This window comes from Perissodus microlepis, chromosome 2 (assembly GCF_051167445.1).
Source record: "Perissodus microlepis isolate ML-2025 ecotype Zambia chromosome 2, ASM5116744v1, whole genome shotgun sequence".
Taxonomy (NCBI): Eukaryota; Metazoa; Chordata; class Actinopteri; order Cichliformes; family Cichlidae; genus Perissodus; species Perissodus microlepis.
The window spans coordinates 14640268-14657087 of record NC_140462.1 but is presented as its reverse complement, the minus strand read 5'-3'; the positions used below and the strand labels follow the sequence as shown (position 1 = coordinate 14657087).

General features: G+C 40.1%; 1 protein-coding gene across 1 annotated transcript in view; it reads right to left on the bottom strand.

Annotated features, from left to right (window-relative positions):
- Positions 1–13465: 13465 nt before the first annotated feature.
- ccdc88b (coiled-coil and HOOK domain protein 88B) overlaps positions 13466–16820 on the bottom strand; it is a 59829-nt gene continuing 56474 nt past the window's right edge. Inside the window, exons 27-28 of the mRNA XM_084948850.1 lie at positions 13965–14306; positions 13466–13663 (exon numbers count right to left, since the gene is read on the bottom strand). Coding sequence (XP_084804976.1) covers positions 13593–13663; positions 13965–14306 — 413 coding nt within the window. The 3' untranslated portion in view covers positions 13466–13592. The remainder of the gene's footprint in view (positions 13664–13964; positions 14307–16820) is intronic.

Sequence of the window (16820 nt, the reverse complement as noted above, 5' to 3'; positions counted from 1 at the left end):
AATGGTTGCTTCCTCAGAACATCTAGGAACTGTTTTTTTTACATGACAGCAAATACACTGAACTGATATGGCCTCAATCCGACAGTGCACTTTTAGGATGTGGTGGAATGGCAGATTCAAATCATGAATGTCCAGCTGCAGCAACTGTGCAATGTTGTCATGTTAAAACTGCTGAGCAATGCTTCCAGTACCTTGTTGAATTAGAATACAATGGCCTTCTATTGCCCCTGTACATGCATGACATTTTGGGTATACAAAACAAGAGAAGCTAACCAGTGCCAAAAATGTCAGTTCTTGTGGACACTTCTCCAAAAGTGAGTCAGTCTTCAAATACTACCATGTGAAATGTTCGACAAACATGTTTACGATCTTTAGCCCATCTTTATGATGACTTTAGGAGTAGGGGTGCGTTTTGATAGTCGATTTATCGATTAAAATCGATTCTGGCTTGGATAACGTGATATCGATTCATTAAAATCCTGTATCGATTTTTTAATATAAATTTATTTTGCCCAAAACGCCAGAATCTCAGGTTAAACCTCACAAAATTTCAACAACCACCAAACAGCTAAAACAGTGAATGAGAGCAGGAACACGGATTCTGCACAAAGACGTAAACACAAAGCGCGGACCCGCCAATGGATCAGAATCAGTGAGATGTCGCCTTTCTCACCCGACAGCTCGCTGATTCTGATGTTTTGGCGGGTCCGCGCTTTGTGTTTACGCCCTTTATGTTGATTCTAAAGCTGTTAGTTTTCTCTCCAAACATTATTGACCGAACCAGCAGCAAAAGAAGATCCAAACTACGCTTCACATAAACATCTTCATGAATTCCCTCTTACTTTTGCTGTTTTGCTTCCACCACGATAAAATCGCACTTCATGCACAGCTCTCTCTCTCTCTCTCTCTGTACTTCAAGAACAGTTTCCTGTCTAAAAATGTTTTCTGCGTTATTCGCTTGCTTGTTACGCACAAGTCTACCGTTGTTTACAGCGCTGTCGGCCGCTGTTTTTTTGTCCTTTTACTTCCGAAAAGAAAACCGAATTTCTGCCGTTCAATAGGCTTCTGAACAAATTTAAACTTTTTAAAATTATGCAAAATGCAAAACGCTTAGCCGTGTCTCTAATAAAACCGCTGTAACTTCAGAGGTAATGTTCATATGTTGATTAATGGTCTTCTTTCATTATTGATGTACTGCAGGGGAGGGCTGTATTTGGGACATGTGAGTGTTTTAAATGCAATGGTATGGCAAATATTTGGAAAACTTGTTATGTGGTGAATTGTATTAACAGCCTTCCAAGTCAGTGTTCCCATTTTTGAATTAAGTTTAGTTTTTTTATATTTAAATATCAGTACTATTAAGTAAGAGATACTGTATGTGATTGCCTCTGCACTAAGCAGAAAAATGATGAACAAAAGTAAAAGTTTGATAAGAAATGTTTTGTTAGTGCTGCAAATTAACATGGAAAATTGATTAATCAGAGAAGCATTTAAGCGTTACCCATTAACAAGGCAGGTAAAACAACTATTAATTATTATTATATAATAACAACAGTGAGAGAAAAAAACATTTTCTTTGTAGCGTCCCATTTATAAGGAACATAAATAAACTAAAGTTGGAAAAACCTCCTCATGACTTGGGAAATGAGACTCTACCAGCAGCATTTTATTCATTGCTGCAGACACCTCTCTTCTTGACACCTCTGCCCTACAAGCCTTTGAGTTTGCAGCTGTGGGATGTAATGTCCCTGAAGGGTCTCACAAACCTGCTGGCTGTTGGCAGGCAGAGGGGTTATGGCCCTGATGTTAAGATTCAAGTCAAGAGCCGAGCTTTGAATCAGCTTTATAAAAGTGCCAAGACGAGCTGGGTTCTGTTAGGTAAAAGTGCACTAAACCACAGAATAAATGGTAGTTTAGGGCATTTTAAACACAATTATTTAATCATACTTAATCACAGTCATAAACGCAGCTAGCTACAGGTGGCTAATATTAGACTAAATGCCAATTAGCAATGACAATCACCACTGTGGGATGTGAGTTTTTCAGGCATTATGAGAACACTAACAAAGCTGTAGAAATTAACACCATTATGTAAGCAGTAGCCATAAAAAGGTACAGACGGATAAGGTGGAGTCAGTGCCACGTGCATGGGTTTAACAAACAGCTGGTTGTATTCGCACTAATATCACCTGATCTTTGTAATAATTTATCATTTTAAGAAGGTGTTTGTAGCATTTTGTTCATCTTCTGTGCTGGTGGTTGTCATTGATTCTGGTTGTTTCAAGGTTTAAACCATATGACATTATTTTTAAATAAATCAGTTATTATAGGAGGTGTTCATTTGTTTAATAATTAGAATATGTTAAAAAAAAATGACTGATTTATGTTGATTAGGCTATTTTCTTTGATTGCCTGCTTGCGAAGGGAAATGAAATTCTGTTGCCTGGATTGTGTGGATACCCACGGCGCATCAGTGGCCTGAGTTTGCCAAATTTGTGATTTCATTGTAGATGTTCCGAATTTTTTGACTTTAGAAACTGTAGTTGAGAAATCTCACCGCAAAGTGTGTGTGAAAGCTCATCCTCTTTAACCGCGATGTTGCTATTACATTGTTACACATAAAGCATGCTAATGCTCAAATATAAATAGATCCATCAGTTCTGAAGCCACCTGTAAGTACTTGAACAGTGACTCATCTTCTGTTATGTTGGCTCTGTGTGCTGCTTCTGAAATGGAACAATAGACCTATTTACAGGAGACATTGTGACTGGTCACAGGAGTGAAAGCGTCGGCGAAATTAATGATGACATTGGATCCATTTAGAGTCCCACTAAGTCATTACAGTACATTATCGTATACAGTGTGAGTAGTGACCATTGGTTGTACACTACTTCAAGGCATTGTGGAATACTTTGAGTGCACTATATCAGATATAGTAATATGCCTTTCAATAGCATTAAAAAATAGAGAACTCACTGGCCAGGTAGAGTTACACTAGGTTGGTCTTTCTTTTGCCTTCAGCTCTGCCTCAATTCTTCATGGCAGAGATTCATGAAGGTGCTGGACACATTCCTCAGAGATTTTAGTCCATATTAACATGATAGCATCACATGTGAATCTCCTGTTCGAAAACATCATAAAGGGGCGTTACTGGGATAAGATCTGGTGACTGTGTGGGCTATTTGAGTACAGTGAACTCATTGTCATTTTTAAGAAACCTGTTTGAGATTATTTGAGCTTTGATGTGTTATCCTGCTATAATCAGCCTTTAGAAGATGGGTACACTCAGGCAGCAATACTCAGGTAGGCTGTGGTGTTTAAATGATGCACACTTGGTACAGAGGGACCAGGTTTACAAGGAAAAGATCCCACACAGCAAGGACTGGACATGGTCAGTAACAATGCTCAAGGCAGCTGTGGCATTTCAGTGATGCTCAACTGGTACTAAAGGGCTCAAAGTGATGCAAGAAAAGATCCACAACACCATTAAACCACCACCAGACTTTAAACTGTTGATGGAAGGCAGGATGGAGCCATCCTTTCATGGTGTTTACACTAAATCCTGACATTGTTCAGTGCCAGTGAGCCTATATGGAAACTCTAGCCCTACCTTGGCGTGGGATACTGCTGTATCCCATCTGCTTCAAAGTTTAATAAGTTGTGCATTTAGAGATGCTCTCCTGCATCCCTTAGTTGTAACAAGCGGTTATTTGAGTTACTGTAGCCTTCTTATCAGCTTGGAGCAATCTGGCCATTCTCTAATATGAACAAGGTTTTTTCACCCAAAACATGTTGATCACTGGATAGTTTCTCTTTCTTAGACCACTCTCTGTAAACTCTAGAGATGAATGTGTGGAAAAATTCCAGTAAAGCAGCAGTTCCTGAAATACTCAGACCAGCCCACATGGCACCAACAACCAAAGTCACTTAAATCACATTTATTCCTCATTTTGATGCTCAGTTTGAAACTTCAGCAGGTTGTGTTGGTTATGTCTACATGGCTAAATGCTTAGATGCTTTAAATGCTGCCGTGTGATTGGTGATTAAAATATTTGTATTAACGTGTAGTTGAATTGGTGTACCTAATAAACTGACCAGTGAGCGCAAGTCAGTTCTAGTCTGAAACCAATATATATTTATTGATGAGTGGGGGTGATTTTATTGTACTATTGTTTTCTAACTGGAATGCTCTGCAGACGTCAAAAAGACTATAGGGAGTAGTATTTTAGTAGTAGTAGTAGTACTTTATAAATACTGGTCACCTAATAAAGAACAAAGCTGAAACCGGAGCTTTTTTCCCCACTCTGTAATTAAAGGGTAAAAAGAGGAGAACAGCCCCATGAAATTACAGCCCACATAATTAATTATATTAGTTTAATTAAAACAATTAATAATTTGTCAGGCTCTCATTAAACATTAAAGGGCAACCATGTTAGATCTGTCTGTATATTATGTGTTACACTGGATTCTCTTTTATGTTTTAGTAACAGACACCAGTGTGCATTTGAAAAAAGGTAAGTTAGTTTTCCATTCCAGCAAATCTTTTATAAGCTGCTGCAGTGCTGGAAAAACATTATGCTTGCTAACAGCACATTCTCAAAAGTGTGGTGGTGATTTCTTTCCTTATTTCTATTTCAATCAGTGTATCAGTTCACTCAAAGTAAACTGTCTGAGTTGAACCACAGCCAGTAGTTTACACTATAAAGTACAGATTTTTACTTAACTCGACAATAAGAAGTTATTAACATAATTTTCCTCACACTTCAGTACACTGTAGTGACATTTAAGTGCTAGTAAGGACCATTAAGTGTTTGACTTCTACCAGAATTAGACTGTAAATTGCTGCCTGTGTTACTGTACCAGAAAATTCTAACCCCATCCATCTTCACCAGTCAAAAAGTGAGGGGGTTTATGCAAACCACAAACAAACTCATGTGCTGTTGAAGCAACATCAACGCTCTTGTTATTGTTTCACACCAAATGTTCTTGCACAAACGTAAAGGAAAATGCATTTCTGTCCAGACACTTACAGACTGCACGTAAGAAGACAACAGCAGGCACTTGACTGCAGACAGAAAGTTAGCTACTATAGAAAATTAAAAAATAAAACATCTGTGGAAATTTCCTGCTGGTGTGCTACTGCAGACAATTACAATGCAAACATAATGTATAGGTATTGCTGCAAGGTTGAGAGATAAATGTCAGATTTCTGTTGTTTTTATGAGATATTGTAGTGCAGAGTAGCAGCTGTGGGCTGCTTCTTTCTCTGCAGTGTTTCTTAATTTGAATTAAAAAAAAAAACCCTGACTTACAGAACACTACAGACATCCTCTTTGAGGAGAGAAAAACCTGTTAACGAAGTAGCCCTACACATTTCCTTACTGTGCTTGCACAAATTATAGGAAGGTTAAACTAGTCCTCTCCTAATGTTGCTGCAGAATTATTTGAGCTCATTCAAGGAATCCTCCTGCAGGGCTTTGTATCCTAATTGTGGGAGACAAATGTTTGTGTGTGCAGTTGGTATGTAGTAGTGAAATGTTTCAAGCCTTCAAAGGTATTTCTCTGCTAAGACAATTGTGAGAAAGCAGACAAAAGTGGGAGGAAAACAGTGGCGGTACTTTGAGAGAATGAGGATCCGGCAGTTAGGTGAGATGGGTGATGTGTATGGATGAGGCCATGATGGAGAGAGCGAGAGAAGAGGGAGGAGAGCGATGTTTACGGGTGGGGGGTAGCGAGGCCAGTAAACTGCTTGTGAAATGAAAATGGCTCTTTAGCAGAATCCAGGACACTTGGGCGCTGCGCTGGATCAATGTCTCTGATTTACTGTCTGAAAGCCTGTCAGGGAGAAAGGGAGCAAGTTGGGGGAGGAGGAGGCCAGGGGAAGGGTGGGGTGGAGGCTGGACGGAGAGAAGTTAGAAGCTTAAAGGTAGAAGAGCCCTTTAATGGAAGGAGACAGAGGAGAGATGGGGAGAGGTAAAGGATGGAGAGGGAAATTGTCCGTCAGAGTGACAGTGCGAGGAGGCAGAATCAGAGGGATTGCTCCTCAAGTCCTCACAGCCAAGATACAAAATCAATCTGTCAAGCCGATGGGGAAGGGCAATCTTGTTTTGTGAGGGGAATTGGTGTGGCCATTTGGGGTAAAATCAATAGGGGACACATGGTGCTTCTTAAATCCTTACTATCCCACAGAGGCCAGATTATTGACAAACAGTGGAGTGTACGTAGGCAGTACACAAATCCTTAAGTTGACCCATGTGCAAGAAATCTATAATCTATTGGTGCACAAAAGAGCTGCTTCATGATGTAAATGCAGGACAGTCATGTAAATGAGAAAAAGGCAACTCTCATGTTAATCATCATACTTTAGCATTTCAGTGTGCTAATATTTGCTCATTTACTGAAACGTGGGTTTTTCCCAGGTGGGTTAGTTGAAAATGAAGCCAATGCAGAAGTGCTTCAAAGGGCAACACTATTGAGACTAGACCTGAAGCTCTCTCTATATAAATCTCTGGCTCCAATAAACTCCCACTCTAGTAACATCATGAAATAATCTCTCATGTCAGTATGTATTTTCATTATGAGGACAGACAAATTCAGTCCTCCTGATCACTGTGCTGCCGGTGTCTATTTTTAAATGAATTACCTAACTCAAAGAAAGGTATGCTCTGTGTGTGCATGCACACGTGTGTGTGTGTGTGAGAGAGAGAGAGAGAGAGAGGGAAAGAGACTGGTTTCATTGATATAAGTGGTCTAAGTGATTGACAGACCATTTGGATTTAGGTCAAGAGTTAACCATCAAACATCAGCCACATTATAGATGACTTTGATCAACTTATATTGTCATTTGGAGTGGAGTAGGCATACAGACTTGTGCTGATTGTTAGATTGTTTTAATTCATCCTCGTTAATTTAGTTAATCTGTAATCTGACTTGTTCTTCAGAACATGCCTGTTTTTATATAATTATATTGTGGGCAATTCATTTTCTCAAGCAGTCATTTGAGAAACTTGGACTGTTGTGGAGGGCTGCACTGTGCGGCCCTTCACAACAGTCCCAGTTAGATTATTGGTGCAGCCCACCACAACAGTCCCAGTTTTGCACGCGAGCCTTAGGAAAATTAATCGCCCACACTTCTCTGCATCCTAATGATGCAGTCATTAAAATCATTTGGATTAATCTTCTAACAAACACCTATGTCTGCATGCATTTGCAGCTGGTCCACTTAGAAAATGTTGAGATATTTTAGTAAATAAATGGCAACAGATGCAGACAGACTGGAACGGCACCCCTTAAATGTTGAATTTGCCCAATTAACCGGATAGAAAAAGCAAAAGACATCCTAACACAAGTTGAAACTTGAGATTGTTTGATATTTTTTCCTTGACTTAACAGATAATTAGTCAGTTTTCAAATACTTGACAAATTTTCTGCAGATCAGTGAATGGATTAATTGTTGCAGCTCTATCACGTCTGTTTTTCAATGTTTTGACCCCTACTGTCAGTGATTTGTCATGTGTTTTGTATTTGCTTGAAGGGAGGATTGTTTTCCTGTGAGGATTCCTCTGTCAAACAAACACACACACACACACAGGTGGAGCTCTGGGACCCAGGACGACAGAACAGACGTCTCGACAAGTGTTTTCCCGCACCCTCGGGACGCCAGAAGTCTGGTGGGGGGCGGGGGGAGCGTTTTATTTTTATTTTGAGTGTTTAATGTATTAAAAGGGGCCGGGGTAATGAATTATAATCTTTAATGCAGAAACCGATCGATACCACCCAGAGAATAAATCAGCTTTTACTGAGAGCGTCAAAGCCCCTTAATACACTAGGGGAGAGAAAGGGAGTGCAAAGGGAGGAGGAGGAGGAGAGAGCAAGCATGGACAAACTGTTAGAAGAGGAGGAATGATCCCAAATGAAAGGGAGAGAAGGAAAGGGAGAGAGGGGATAGGGATGAATTAAAGGAGAGGAAGAAGTTAGAGGTAAAGAGACGGCTGGAGGCAGACGGAGGGAAGTTATAGATGAACAGACTCACCTTTGGGCTAACCTCATTGAGTAAAAGCCTGCTGAAAGCAGAGATTCTGACAGTTTTGTGAGGAGGCGAGGTTGCAGGGTCAGTCGGTGTGTGTGCACACACACTCCACTTACTTGTTATTTCTCCACCTAGTTGCATTGTGTTCCCTCTCAAGGATCCCCTCCCCGACTTTTGTTGCCTAGAGCAAAATATAATTAATTGAATTACTCCACCACTTCTCGAGCAAAGATCACCTCGGCGCTCTTGTCTCGGTGCCTGCCCAACCGGGGGGCCTCTGCTGGGAGAAAATGCCTAACAACAATCCATGAATTATAACTTTTTATTAACCCAAAGCAAAGTTTCAGTGGTGTGAGCTGCTTCCAAATCAGGCAGACTGCACAAAACAAGTCTGGAAAGACTGAACACGAGCTTGATTTGAATTCAGTGGATAGTTACAAAGATTCATCTCTGTGGCAAAGACAAAGACTGAACAAAAACCTAATGCACCTAAGTATTTAGGATGCCTTACTTGTTCAGTAAGTGGACTAAGTGGTTTAAGTGAGGTTTTTAGTCCAGAGAGACTCTTTAGTAAGACACAATCATGAAAAATTGATATCTCAGGCCAGGACTGGAGGTGAACGGGCAGAGGAAGCAGTGAAGAAAAACATATGCAGGCCATGGAGGTTTAAAAAAAAAAAAAAAAGCAGGCTTCACCGAAAATGAAAAAATAGAGCACTGGAGGAAGACCAAAAACATCGAAGAGGAGGCTTGAAAAAGTGATTTTTACTGATAGTGTTACACCCCTCAGGTGCTCAATAATTAAGCAGCTGAGCACACTCTTGAGATCCAACTGTGATGTCAGCCAAGGCAGCCATCCATCATTCATCGCTTTAGGAATCAGGGGTGGAGATGGCACTTAATCACTCATTTTGTGGCAATGGCGTCTTTTTTTTTTCTTCAAGGCCTTTTATTTATTTATTTATTTTGTACTGATTTTGTGTTGCAGCAGCTCATTATGCTCCCTGGGAAAAGCTTTCTTTAAAAAAATGTTTTCTTTCAGTGAGAGATTGTGCTGAATAAAGATGGCTCAAATTACAGAGCCACATTTATGCTTTTTTTTTTTTTTTTTCTTCAAATAAATCCTTCCCTTACAAATTTCTTGATAATGCACAGAGGCTTATAAACAGAAGGAAAAAATAACCTATACGGGTTTTTTACAAGGCTAAAAAGGATTTAAAGCCTTGCCCTCACTTTTAGTCTGTGGGCGCTGTCTGTCTGTGTGCCTGAAGGCATGTGATTGTTGCATTGCACTCATAATAAGCCTCTGAGTGACTGGCAGAACCAATATCTTGCTATCGCTTTGCCCTGCGCTCACTCAGGCGCCTCGGTGTGCAGCCCCCGTCATGCATCTCAATTCCACAAACACAATGTTCGGCGCCCAGAGAAGGGACCTGCTTTTTGATTAATGTCACCATGACAACTACATAATTCATGAATTGTATTAGCGATCTATTTGTCATTTGCAAATCATAATTTAGGATGTGTATTTGAGAAGGGGTAGGAAAAACACAGCTATGCGCTGCGTTATATACGCACCACCCTCCCCAAAAAATAGCACTCCTAACGGAAACGCTGACGTTTCCCTGTCCTAATCTGGGAGGCTGGGAGCTGCGTGTCTTATGAGAAGGCCGTTTTAGCTTCATGATGAACTCTCAGCTCTGCGCATTTGGAAAGCTACATGCTAATTCCCCCGTCTTCATCTGTCCATGTGTCTGTCTGTTGACAGAGGCCTGGCCGGCTCTACACTGACACCATTTGGTGCAACAGTGAAAGAGGAATCTCATTAAAGCACTAATGCAGCTCATTTGCCATTTGATCAATGGCTAGATTTACACAGGAACCCTAAACTAAATGGGATTTTCAACCATATGCGAGCCAGATGGCAGGGTTTCTCATGTTTATGTGGCTGTAGGCAAATAAGATCTGGGGGTTAGGCAGAGGTTTTCCATCAGATTTATGCATTATTTTGCTTTCTGCATGAATCTGACCCTGAGAAAAGAAACTGCATTGCAGATGACTTCATTATTTTTTGTCTCACTTCCGTACTTAAATCTTTCTCTTGCAGGGATTTTTATGCTTTTGGTTCACCTTGCTCCAGTGCTTTTCCTTTTTACCTTGAAGCTCCGCTCACAAAAAAAAAACAAAAAACCCAGCAGCTTTTAAAAGTCACACTTTTTTGACTTTGAGTGAGCCAACTTAAAGGAGAGGCGATCAGAAGGAGCAGTGTGAACACTGAACATTTTTTCGTTAATCCTGTAAAGGTTTATGGAAAACGAGATGAAGCACTTCAAGCGCTGAACTTTAATGCTCAAGTGAAATTTACATATGAGGGCTCTGCTCCACTTTCTGCCACAGCCGAGCCACATATATGTCACTTATGATATAGCCCATGAAATCTACTCTAATGTTCCTGGTGTCTTCTTGCTGGCATCAGTAATTAACCGCCTCCACAGATGCTGCAGAGCTGCTATTTGAGAATCTGCTGAGGGATTTACACAGTGAATGTGGAGCCTTGGAACTGACAAGTGTAGTAAAAGGTCATGTCAAAATACAACTGAATACATCAATAAATAATGTTAACAATTAAAATGGAGACAATGTTATGACAGTAGAAACACTCAGCTTCCTAGTAGTTACAGAGGCAACTTTTTAGTCTGGGCTTGTTAAGATGAAATGCTGTTACTGCTGTTGCAAAAGAAGTAAAGAAGCTTTCTCAGAAGACCGAGGTTCCCACGTACTCAATCCAGTCCTCAATTGCGGACACCGGTAACTTCATTACCTCAGAGATTTTGATCCATATTGAAACGATAGCATCAAAGAGCTGCTGCAGATGTGTCAGCTTCACATTCACAATGAAAATCACATCCAAAAGTGCTCTACTGGATTGAGATCTGGAGACTGTATGCCAAGACAATATCCACACATTACACCAGCAGCAGCCTGAACCGTTGATACAAGGCAGGGTGGATGTTGTTCCCTCCCATCTGAATGTTGCAGCAGAAATCAAGACTCATCTGATCAGACAACGTTTTTTTCCAGTCTTTTGTTGTCCAGATGTAAATTGAGTTTTCTGTTCTAATCTTACATAAGTCTCATCCGGTGCGGTCTTTTGCTGTTATAGCCCATCTGCTGTGTGCTCAGAGTTGCTCTTCTGCATACATTTTGTAACAAGTGGTTACTTGAGTTATTGTTGGCATCCTATCAGCTTGAAGCACTCTGGTCATCCTCCACTCAAAGAATAGTACCCATGCTCGTGTTCTTACTGTATTACATAACTTGGTTTCATTCTTATAGCCACAACTCATCATCTGTTATTTATTGTAATCTCTTCCTCAGTGTTTAACTTGCCTTGACTTGAGATTGTGATGAATAAACATGCGTCAGAGGTTGTTTTTTTTTTTTAATTCATCCTCATTTTAAAGTATTTATCAGTAATGCAGAGAAACTTATACAAGCAGAAAAATAATGCATAAATGTTTCATTTTGACAAAACTCAGGTGTTTCAATTTAAAGCCTTACTGTTCATATATCTTTACATAACTGAAAATTGCTGCTTGCAGCCTTTGTGTAGCTCGCTGGTGGATTAGCTTCATCTGTCGAGTCTGGACAGATACAAGCAGAGATTATTGGCCGGTATTAGCTAACATGTTCTTGATATACACCACATACATTTTCATAGTAGAAAGAAAGTGCAGTAAAAGAGATTAGAGGCTCAAAATGCATTACTTACTTGTCTGCAGCACATGTAGCAGAGTAACATTGCAGCTGAACAAACAGTGGCGTGGTGTCAGCTGTGGTCTTCAAGTCGCCAACTCTAAGAAAAAATTCAGAGTTATTTACCAACCCCTTTAATCCCTTTCCCTTTTTAACAACTCTACCATATCAGCTGTTATACGAGTATAAAAATCTTTTGGTCCTTTAAAAGTTGTCAGTCTGGTCTGGGTTTAGTTGCGTAACTCTTAAGTAGCGTTTTTTACGTTCCTAACAAGTCCTCCACAATAAAAGACTAAATTTCTTGTGAGTTACTCCATTTCAGAATAACACATCAAAACTCACTTGATTAAAAAAGTCTCCATTTATACTTTTTCTCTTAATATTAGGAGACGATTGTGGTGCCATTCAATAAAAAGCAAATCTGAGTTTGGAGAAGAAGTAGGTAATGACTGGTGTTCCCAGCCAGTTGGCTGGCCAATCAAGCACAGTATTAACATGGTCAGCAAACCATTTCATAGCAGTTTTGGCACAGTGGGTAGGTGCTAAGTCCTGCTGGAAAAGGAAATCAGCATTTCCATAAAGCTTATAAGCAGATGGAAGTGGATGAAGCGCGCTGAAATGATTCTGCTACACGCCTGCATGGACTCTGGATTCGAGCATCATGGATCAACCAGACATGGCATGATCACAGACCCCAGGATCTTGATTTACAAATTAAATGAAAAACTCACTTTAATCTAAAATGACGACTTTGGACCACTGAGCATCAGTCCAGTTTCTTTTTTCCTTAGCCCAGATCATCGGCGTAATTTTGTGCTGAACATTGGGGGGGTCAAGATATCTGTCTAAATAAATAAATAAATCTGGGTAAATTCCCAGATGATTAAACATGCAACTATTTTGCTGGTAATACCTGAAATGAGTAAAGAAAATCAACAGCCTACTTATGCAAGATAATTCATAATTTTATTGGGGGGGGGGGGTCATAACCCCCCTATCCCCCCTGGAAATTACGCCCCTGGCCCAGGTAAGATGCTGCTGATGTTGTCTCTGTTTCAGTTACAGCTGTTTCCTAAAGACATGTGTTGATAGTGGCTCCTGAAGCACTGATGGCAACATCAGTCCATTCCTTGTGAAGCACTCCCACGTTCTTGAATGGACTTTTCCTGACAGTCTTCACGAGGCTACTGTCAACCCTGTTTCTTGTGCACCTTTTCCTAACACACCGTTTCTTTCCACTGATATGTTTCGATACAGCACAAACAGTGAGCCTTTTCAGGAGCCACCTTCTGTGGCTCACTCTCCTCATGGAGGGTGTTAATGATCGTGATCTGGGCAACAGTCAGTTCAACAGTCTTCCCCATGATTGTGTTGCATGCACTGAACTCGACCAAGAGATAAACAATATTTATAATTAATATTCTAGGAGCCTGGATTTCTAATTTTCATGAGCTAAAAGCCAGAATCACAAAAACGCTTTGAAATTGTTGTCTTTGTGTGCCTTAAATACAGAATATTTGCAGGATTACTTCTTTGAATTAAAATGAAAAAGAAAACATTTTCACAATATTCAGCTTTTTTTATAGGTGCACTAGATATATAGATGGTGTACAGTCAGTTTTATTTATAGTATGTACTAAAGAGGGTGTTAATTGCTTCACAAATGAGTAAGACCTCAAATGACTGATTAAAGCATTTATTCATGTATTCAAAAATACTAGGAGGATCTTGTATTTAAAATATGCAGACACACAAGAAGAGGCATGAAAACGGTTTCCATGGAGCACATAATATAAAACATTTGTTATTAATTCAGCTGGGGGGAGTCTACACTTCTGTCTTGTGCCGTTGTGCAGTCGTCACTCGAGTGCTGATTATCTGGAAGACAAAAGAAAAGAAATACTAGGTCTACCTTTGAGGGATTTTAGATGGTGTGATGATTCTGTGCAGTTTATTTTTCTTTACAGTTGACTTTCATTTGGCTTAATGTTTTTCTTATTACCCCAAAGATGTGCTCGCAGCTCACTTGTTAACACAGGAGAAGTTTGAAAATATCCATCTGAACAAGCTGGTAAATGTTTTTCTTCTGAATAATCCCCTTTGTTACTTATTTACAGTTTTCCTTCTTAAAGAAAAAACATGAACATGAATCTTTCTCAGCCCCCTTTCTCCTCCGCACCTTTCACTTCATCCTCCTCGGCGCTCTCCTGACCGGTCAACGGGGCGTCTGCTTCCTGAGATGCACTTCTCTCTCCCTCCCATAGGACGGAGGCATTGTTCTGGCTGGAGCGTAGCCGCTGGCGTGGATGTGTCTTCTGGTCGCCGGGACTAAAAGACTGTGAAACTCCCGAGCCTGCTCTGGCCAATCCCAACCCCCAGCCGTGACGGGATCCCAGTTTACGGCGGCCCCCGGAGCCAGCGCGCATAGCTGGTGCGCCGGGAAGAGAGACCTCCGGTTCTGTCTGGGATGCAGATTTTCTCAGGGGAGAAGGAGAGACCGGAGCACTGCGAGGGTCTGGAACTGTATGAAAAGGATTCATTAACTATTATAAAGGAAACCTTAAACAAAATATAAGTTCACTGTTGCAGTTGATAATTTTATCGTTAATCATTCATTCAGAAATATTCATGGAAAGGATCCTCTGCATTTGTGTTTAGCCAGATGAGCCCATTTACAGCACAAAGATAGAAGGTAGAATTTTTCTTTTCCAGTGCCAAAGCAGTTTCAGGGACTCAGGACAAATATAGGTTCAAGAAAAAAAAGAAAAGAAAAGATAACTGTGGCTCAGGTGGTATATTACATGTATAAACAACTAAATGTGCATGCTCTATAGCAGGCATTCGTGGCATATATGTAAAATATTCTATTCATTTGAAATGTTAGTCTCTTTTAATAGTTATTGAAAAATAGATTGTAATGTCAACATGCCGATAATTGCAGAGCAGAATTTATTAAATCCTCCTGTTCAACATTTAACATCAACTGTATGCAAACATATAACGGCTGGTTTATAAAATATTACATAACACGTTCATTAACAACAATAAAATCATTAATGATGTATTATTTTACACTAATAAAATATAGAATCATAACAAATTTTGGAATTATTGATTTTAAACACTTAAATGTGTGCTCATGCCTGTTTCCAGCTACATTAGTGTCTATTCTAAGCTGTTTGTTACGTGTTTTTATGCACTACTAATAAATACTTAACAGTGCCGCCGAGAACTCGAGCACATTTTCAGCACTAACAATAACAATGAAAATGCATCATTTAGGACATTAGGCTGAAAAAATGCTGCATCTTATCTTGTTCAGACTGGAGTCTTTTTTAAAATTGTTTTCCTATTCTATTTTCTATTGAAATGGAAGTGTGTCTAAAATAGCATATCTCTCTTGTTATATGTATATATTCTCGGGAATTGAAATGCGAGGTGTGATAAGAACGATATCAACAACAAGTTATAATGAGCACTTTCCAATATTGCCTAGAACTTTAAGTTTTCTTAAAAGCAGGGGTTAAAGTCGGCAAGAGTGCATTCTGACACCTTCATAAATCAGTAATTAAATGTGATAGACAGTTTAATACAAAATACTATAAATCAAGTTAATTTTTCATGCTTCATCTAGCTGATGCTGTGGAGACAATTAAGTACCGCCTGTATACATCATATTTTTTTTCTTCTCTTTTCTTTGCTGTCTTGCATCCACACTACAGATGTTAACAAAGCTGTTTGTCCCAGTATTTCAGCATCTAGTGCTTCTAAAGAGAGAAGCGAGCATAAACAGACTAACCTTTTTCTTGAAATGGCAGGTATTCAAAGAGCTCAACTAGTAAAATCCAAAACACCACTTGAGCTGTGCAGTGTGGTGCACAATGAACCTGCTAGCTAGAGTTGTTATACTTCTCAGGGGGAAGAAAAATATCAGCTTTCTTCTCTGAGACAGAGAAGGTTAGACAAAGATGTAAGAAAGACAAGACAGGAGAGGAAGATGAGAGATCATTTTTAAAGGTAAGGACAGCTCTGCAAGTCTTCTCCATCTTTTGGCTGCTTCCTTTAGAGAATCATCTGCCGCCATCGCACTCTGTCCCTAGCATCCTCCTCTGTCACACCAACCCTCTGCATGTCCTTCACTACATCCATGAACCTCAGAGGAGGTGGAGGTGTTTATGCAAACCAATTAAGTGATGATAATTCCATGTTAGTTAAAGTTTAAGCTGGACAGTAGTTTGCAGAGTTGGGGAAGACTGATGTCCAAGGTGACATTTACTTTACATCCTGGCTAGCATCAGAGACGTTACCTGAGAGATGAGGCACTGAAACAATTCAGAATTTAAATTTATTTAAATCATATATATATATATATATATTTTTTAATACTCACTGACCATCAATGTGAAAGTTAGTTAATTTATATAATGCTTCAAAATAAGTGTCTGCGTCCAGGAGGAGTCTATTGGGAGTCATCAGTTTGAATTTAAGCTGATGATGTTCTTTAGTAACAATTTCACTATTATAGTGGGTTAGTGTTGGAAAGCAGCCATGGTGCTGCTTTAAAATCTGCTTATATACTGTAGAAATGTAGTTGGCTAAATCCACAGAGAGCAGTAAACCTCAGAGAAGCAGCAGCAAAGGTCAGCTGATCACAGCTTGTACACAAAAAACAAATCTACTGTCATGGTCTCCGTGCCTGCCCGGCCGGCCCCACAAGGCTACATTTGCTGTTCTCTCCCTCTCTGCCTGGGCGGAGCTCACTGTGGGCTCCCGCCCTTGGCCCACACACCTGACAACAATCACCTGTCATCACCGGGAGCACTATTTGAGGCTGGAACACAGATCCTCTCGTCGCTGGATGATTGTACTACTGATGTTAGTGTTCTCACAGCTCCTGTGAACTTGTGCTTCGTGATTTGTGATTAGTTTGTGACTTCCCTTCTCTTCTGCTTCAGACCTCCCCCCCCCCGGACCTGCGACCTCCCTGCCGTATGAACGTGTGTGAGTGTGGGCAAGAAGACGTGAGCGAGTGTGA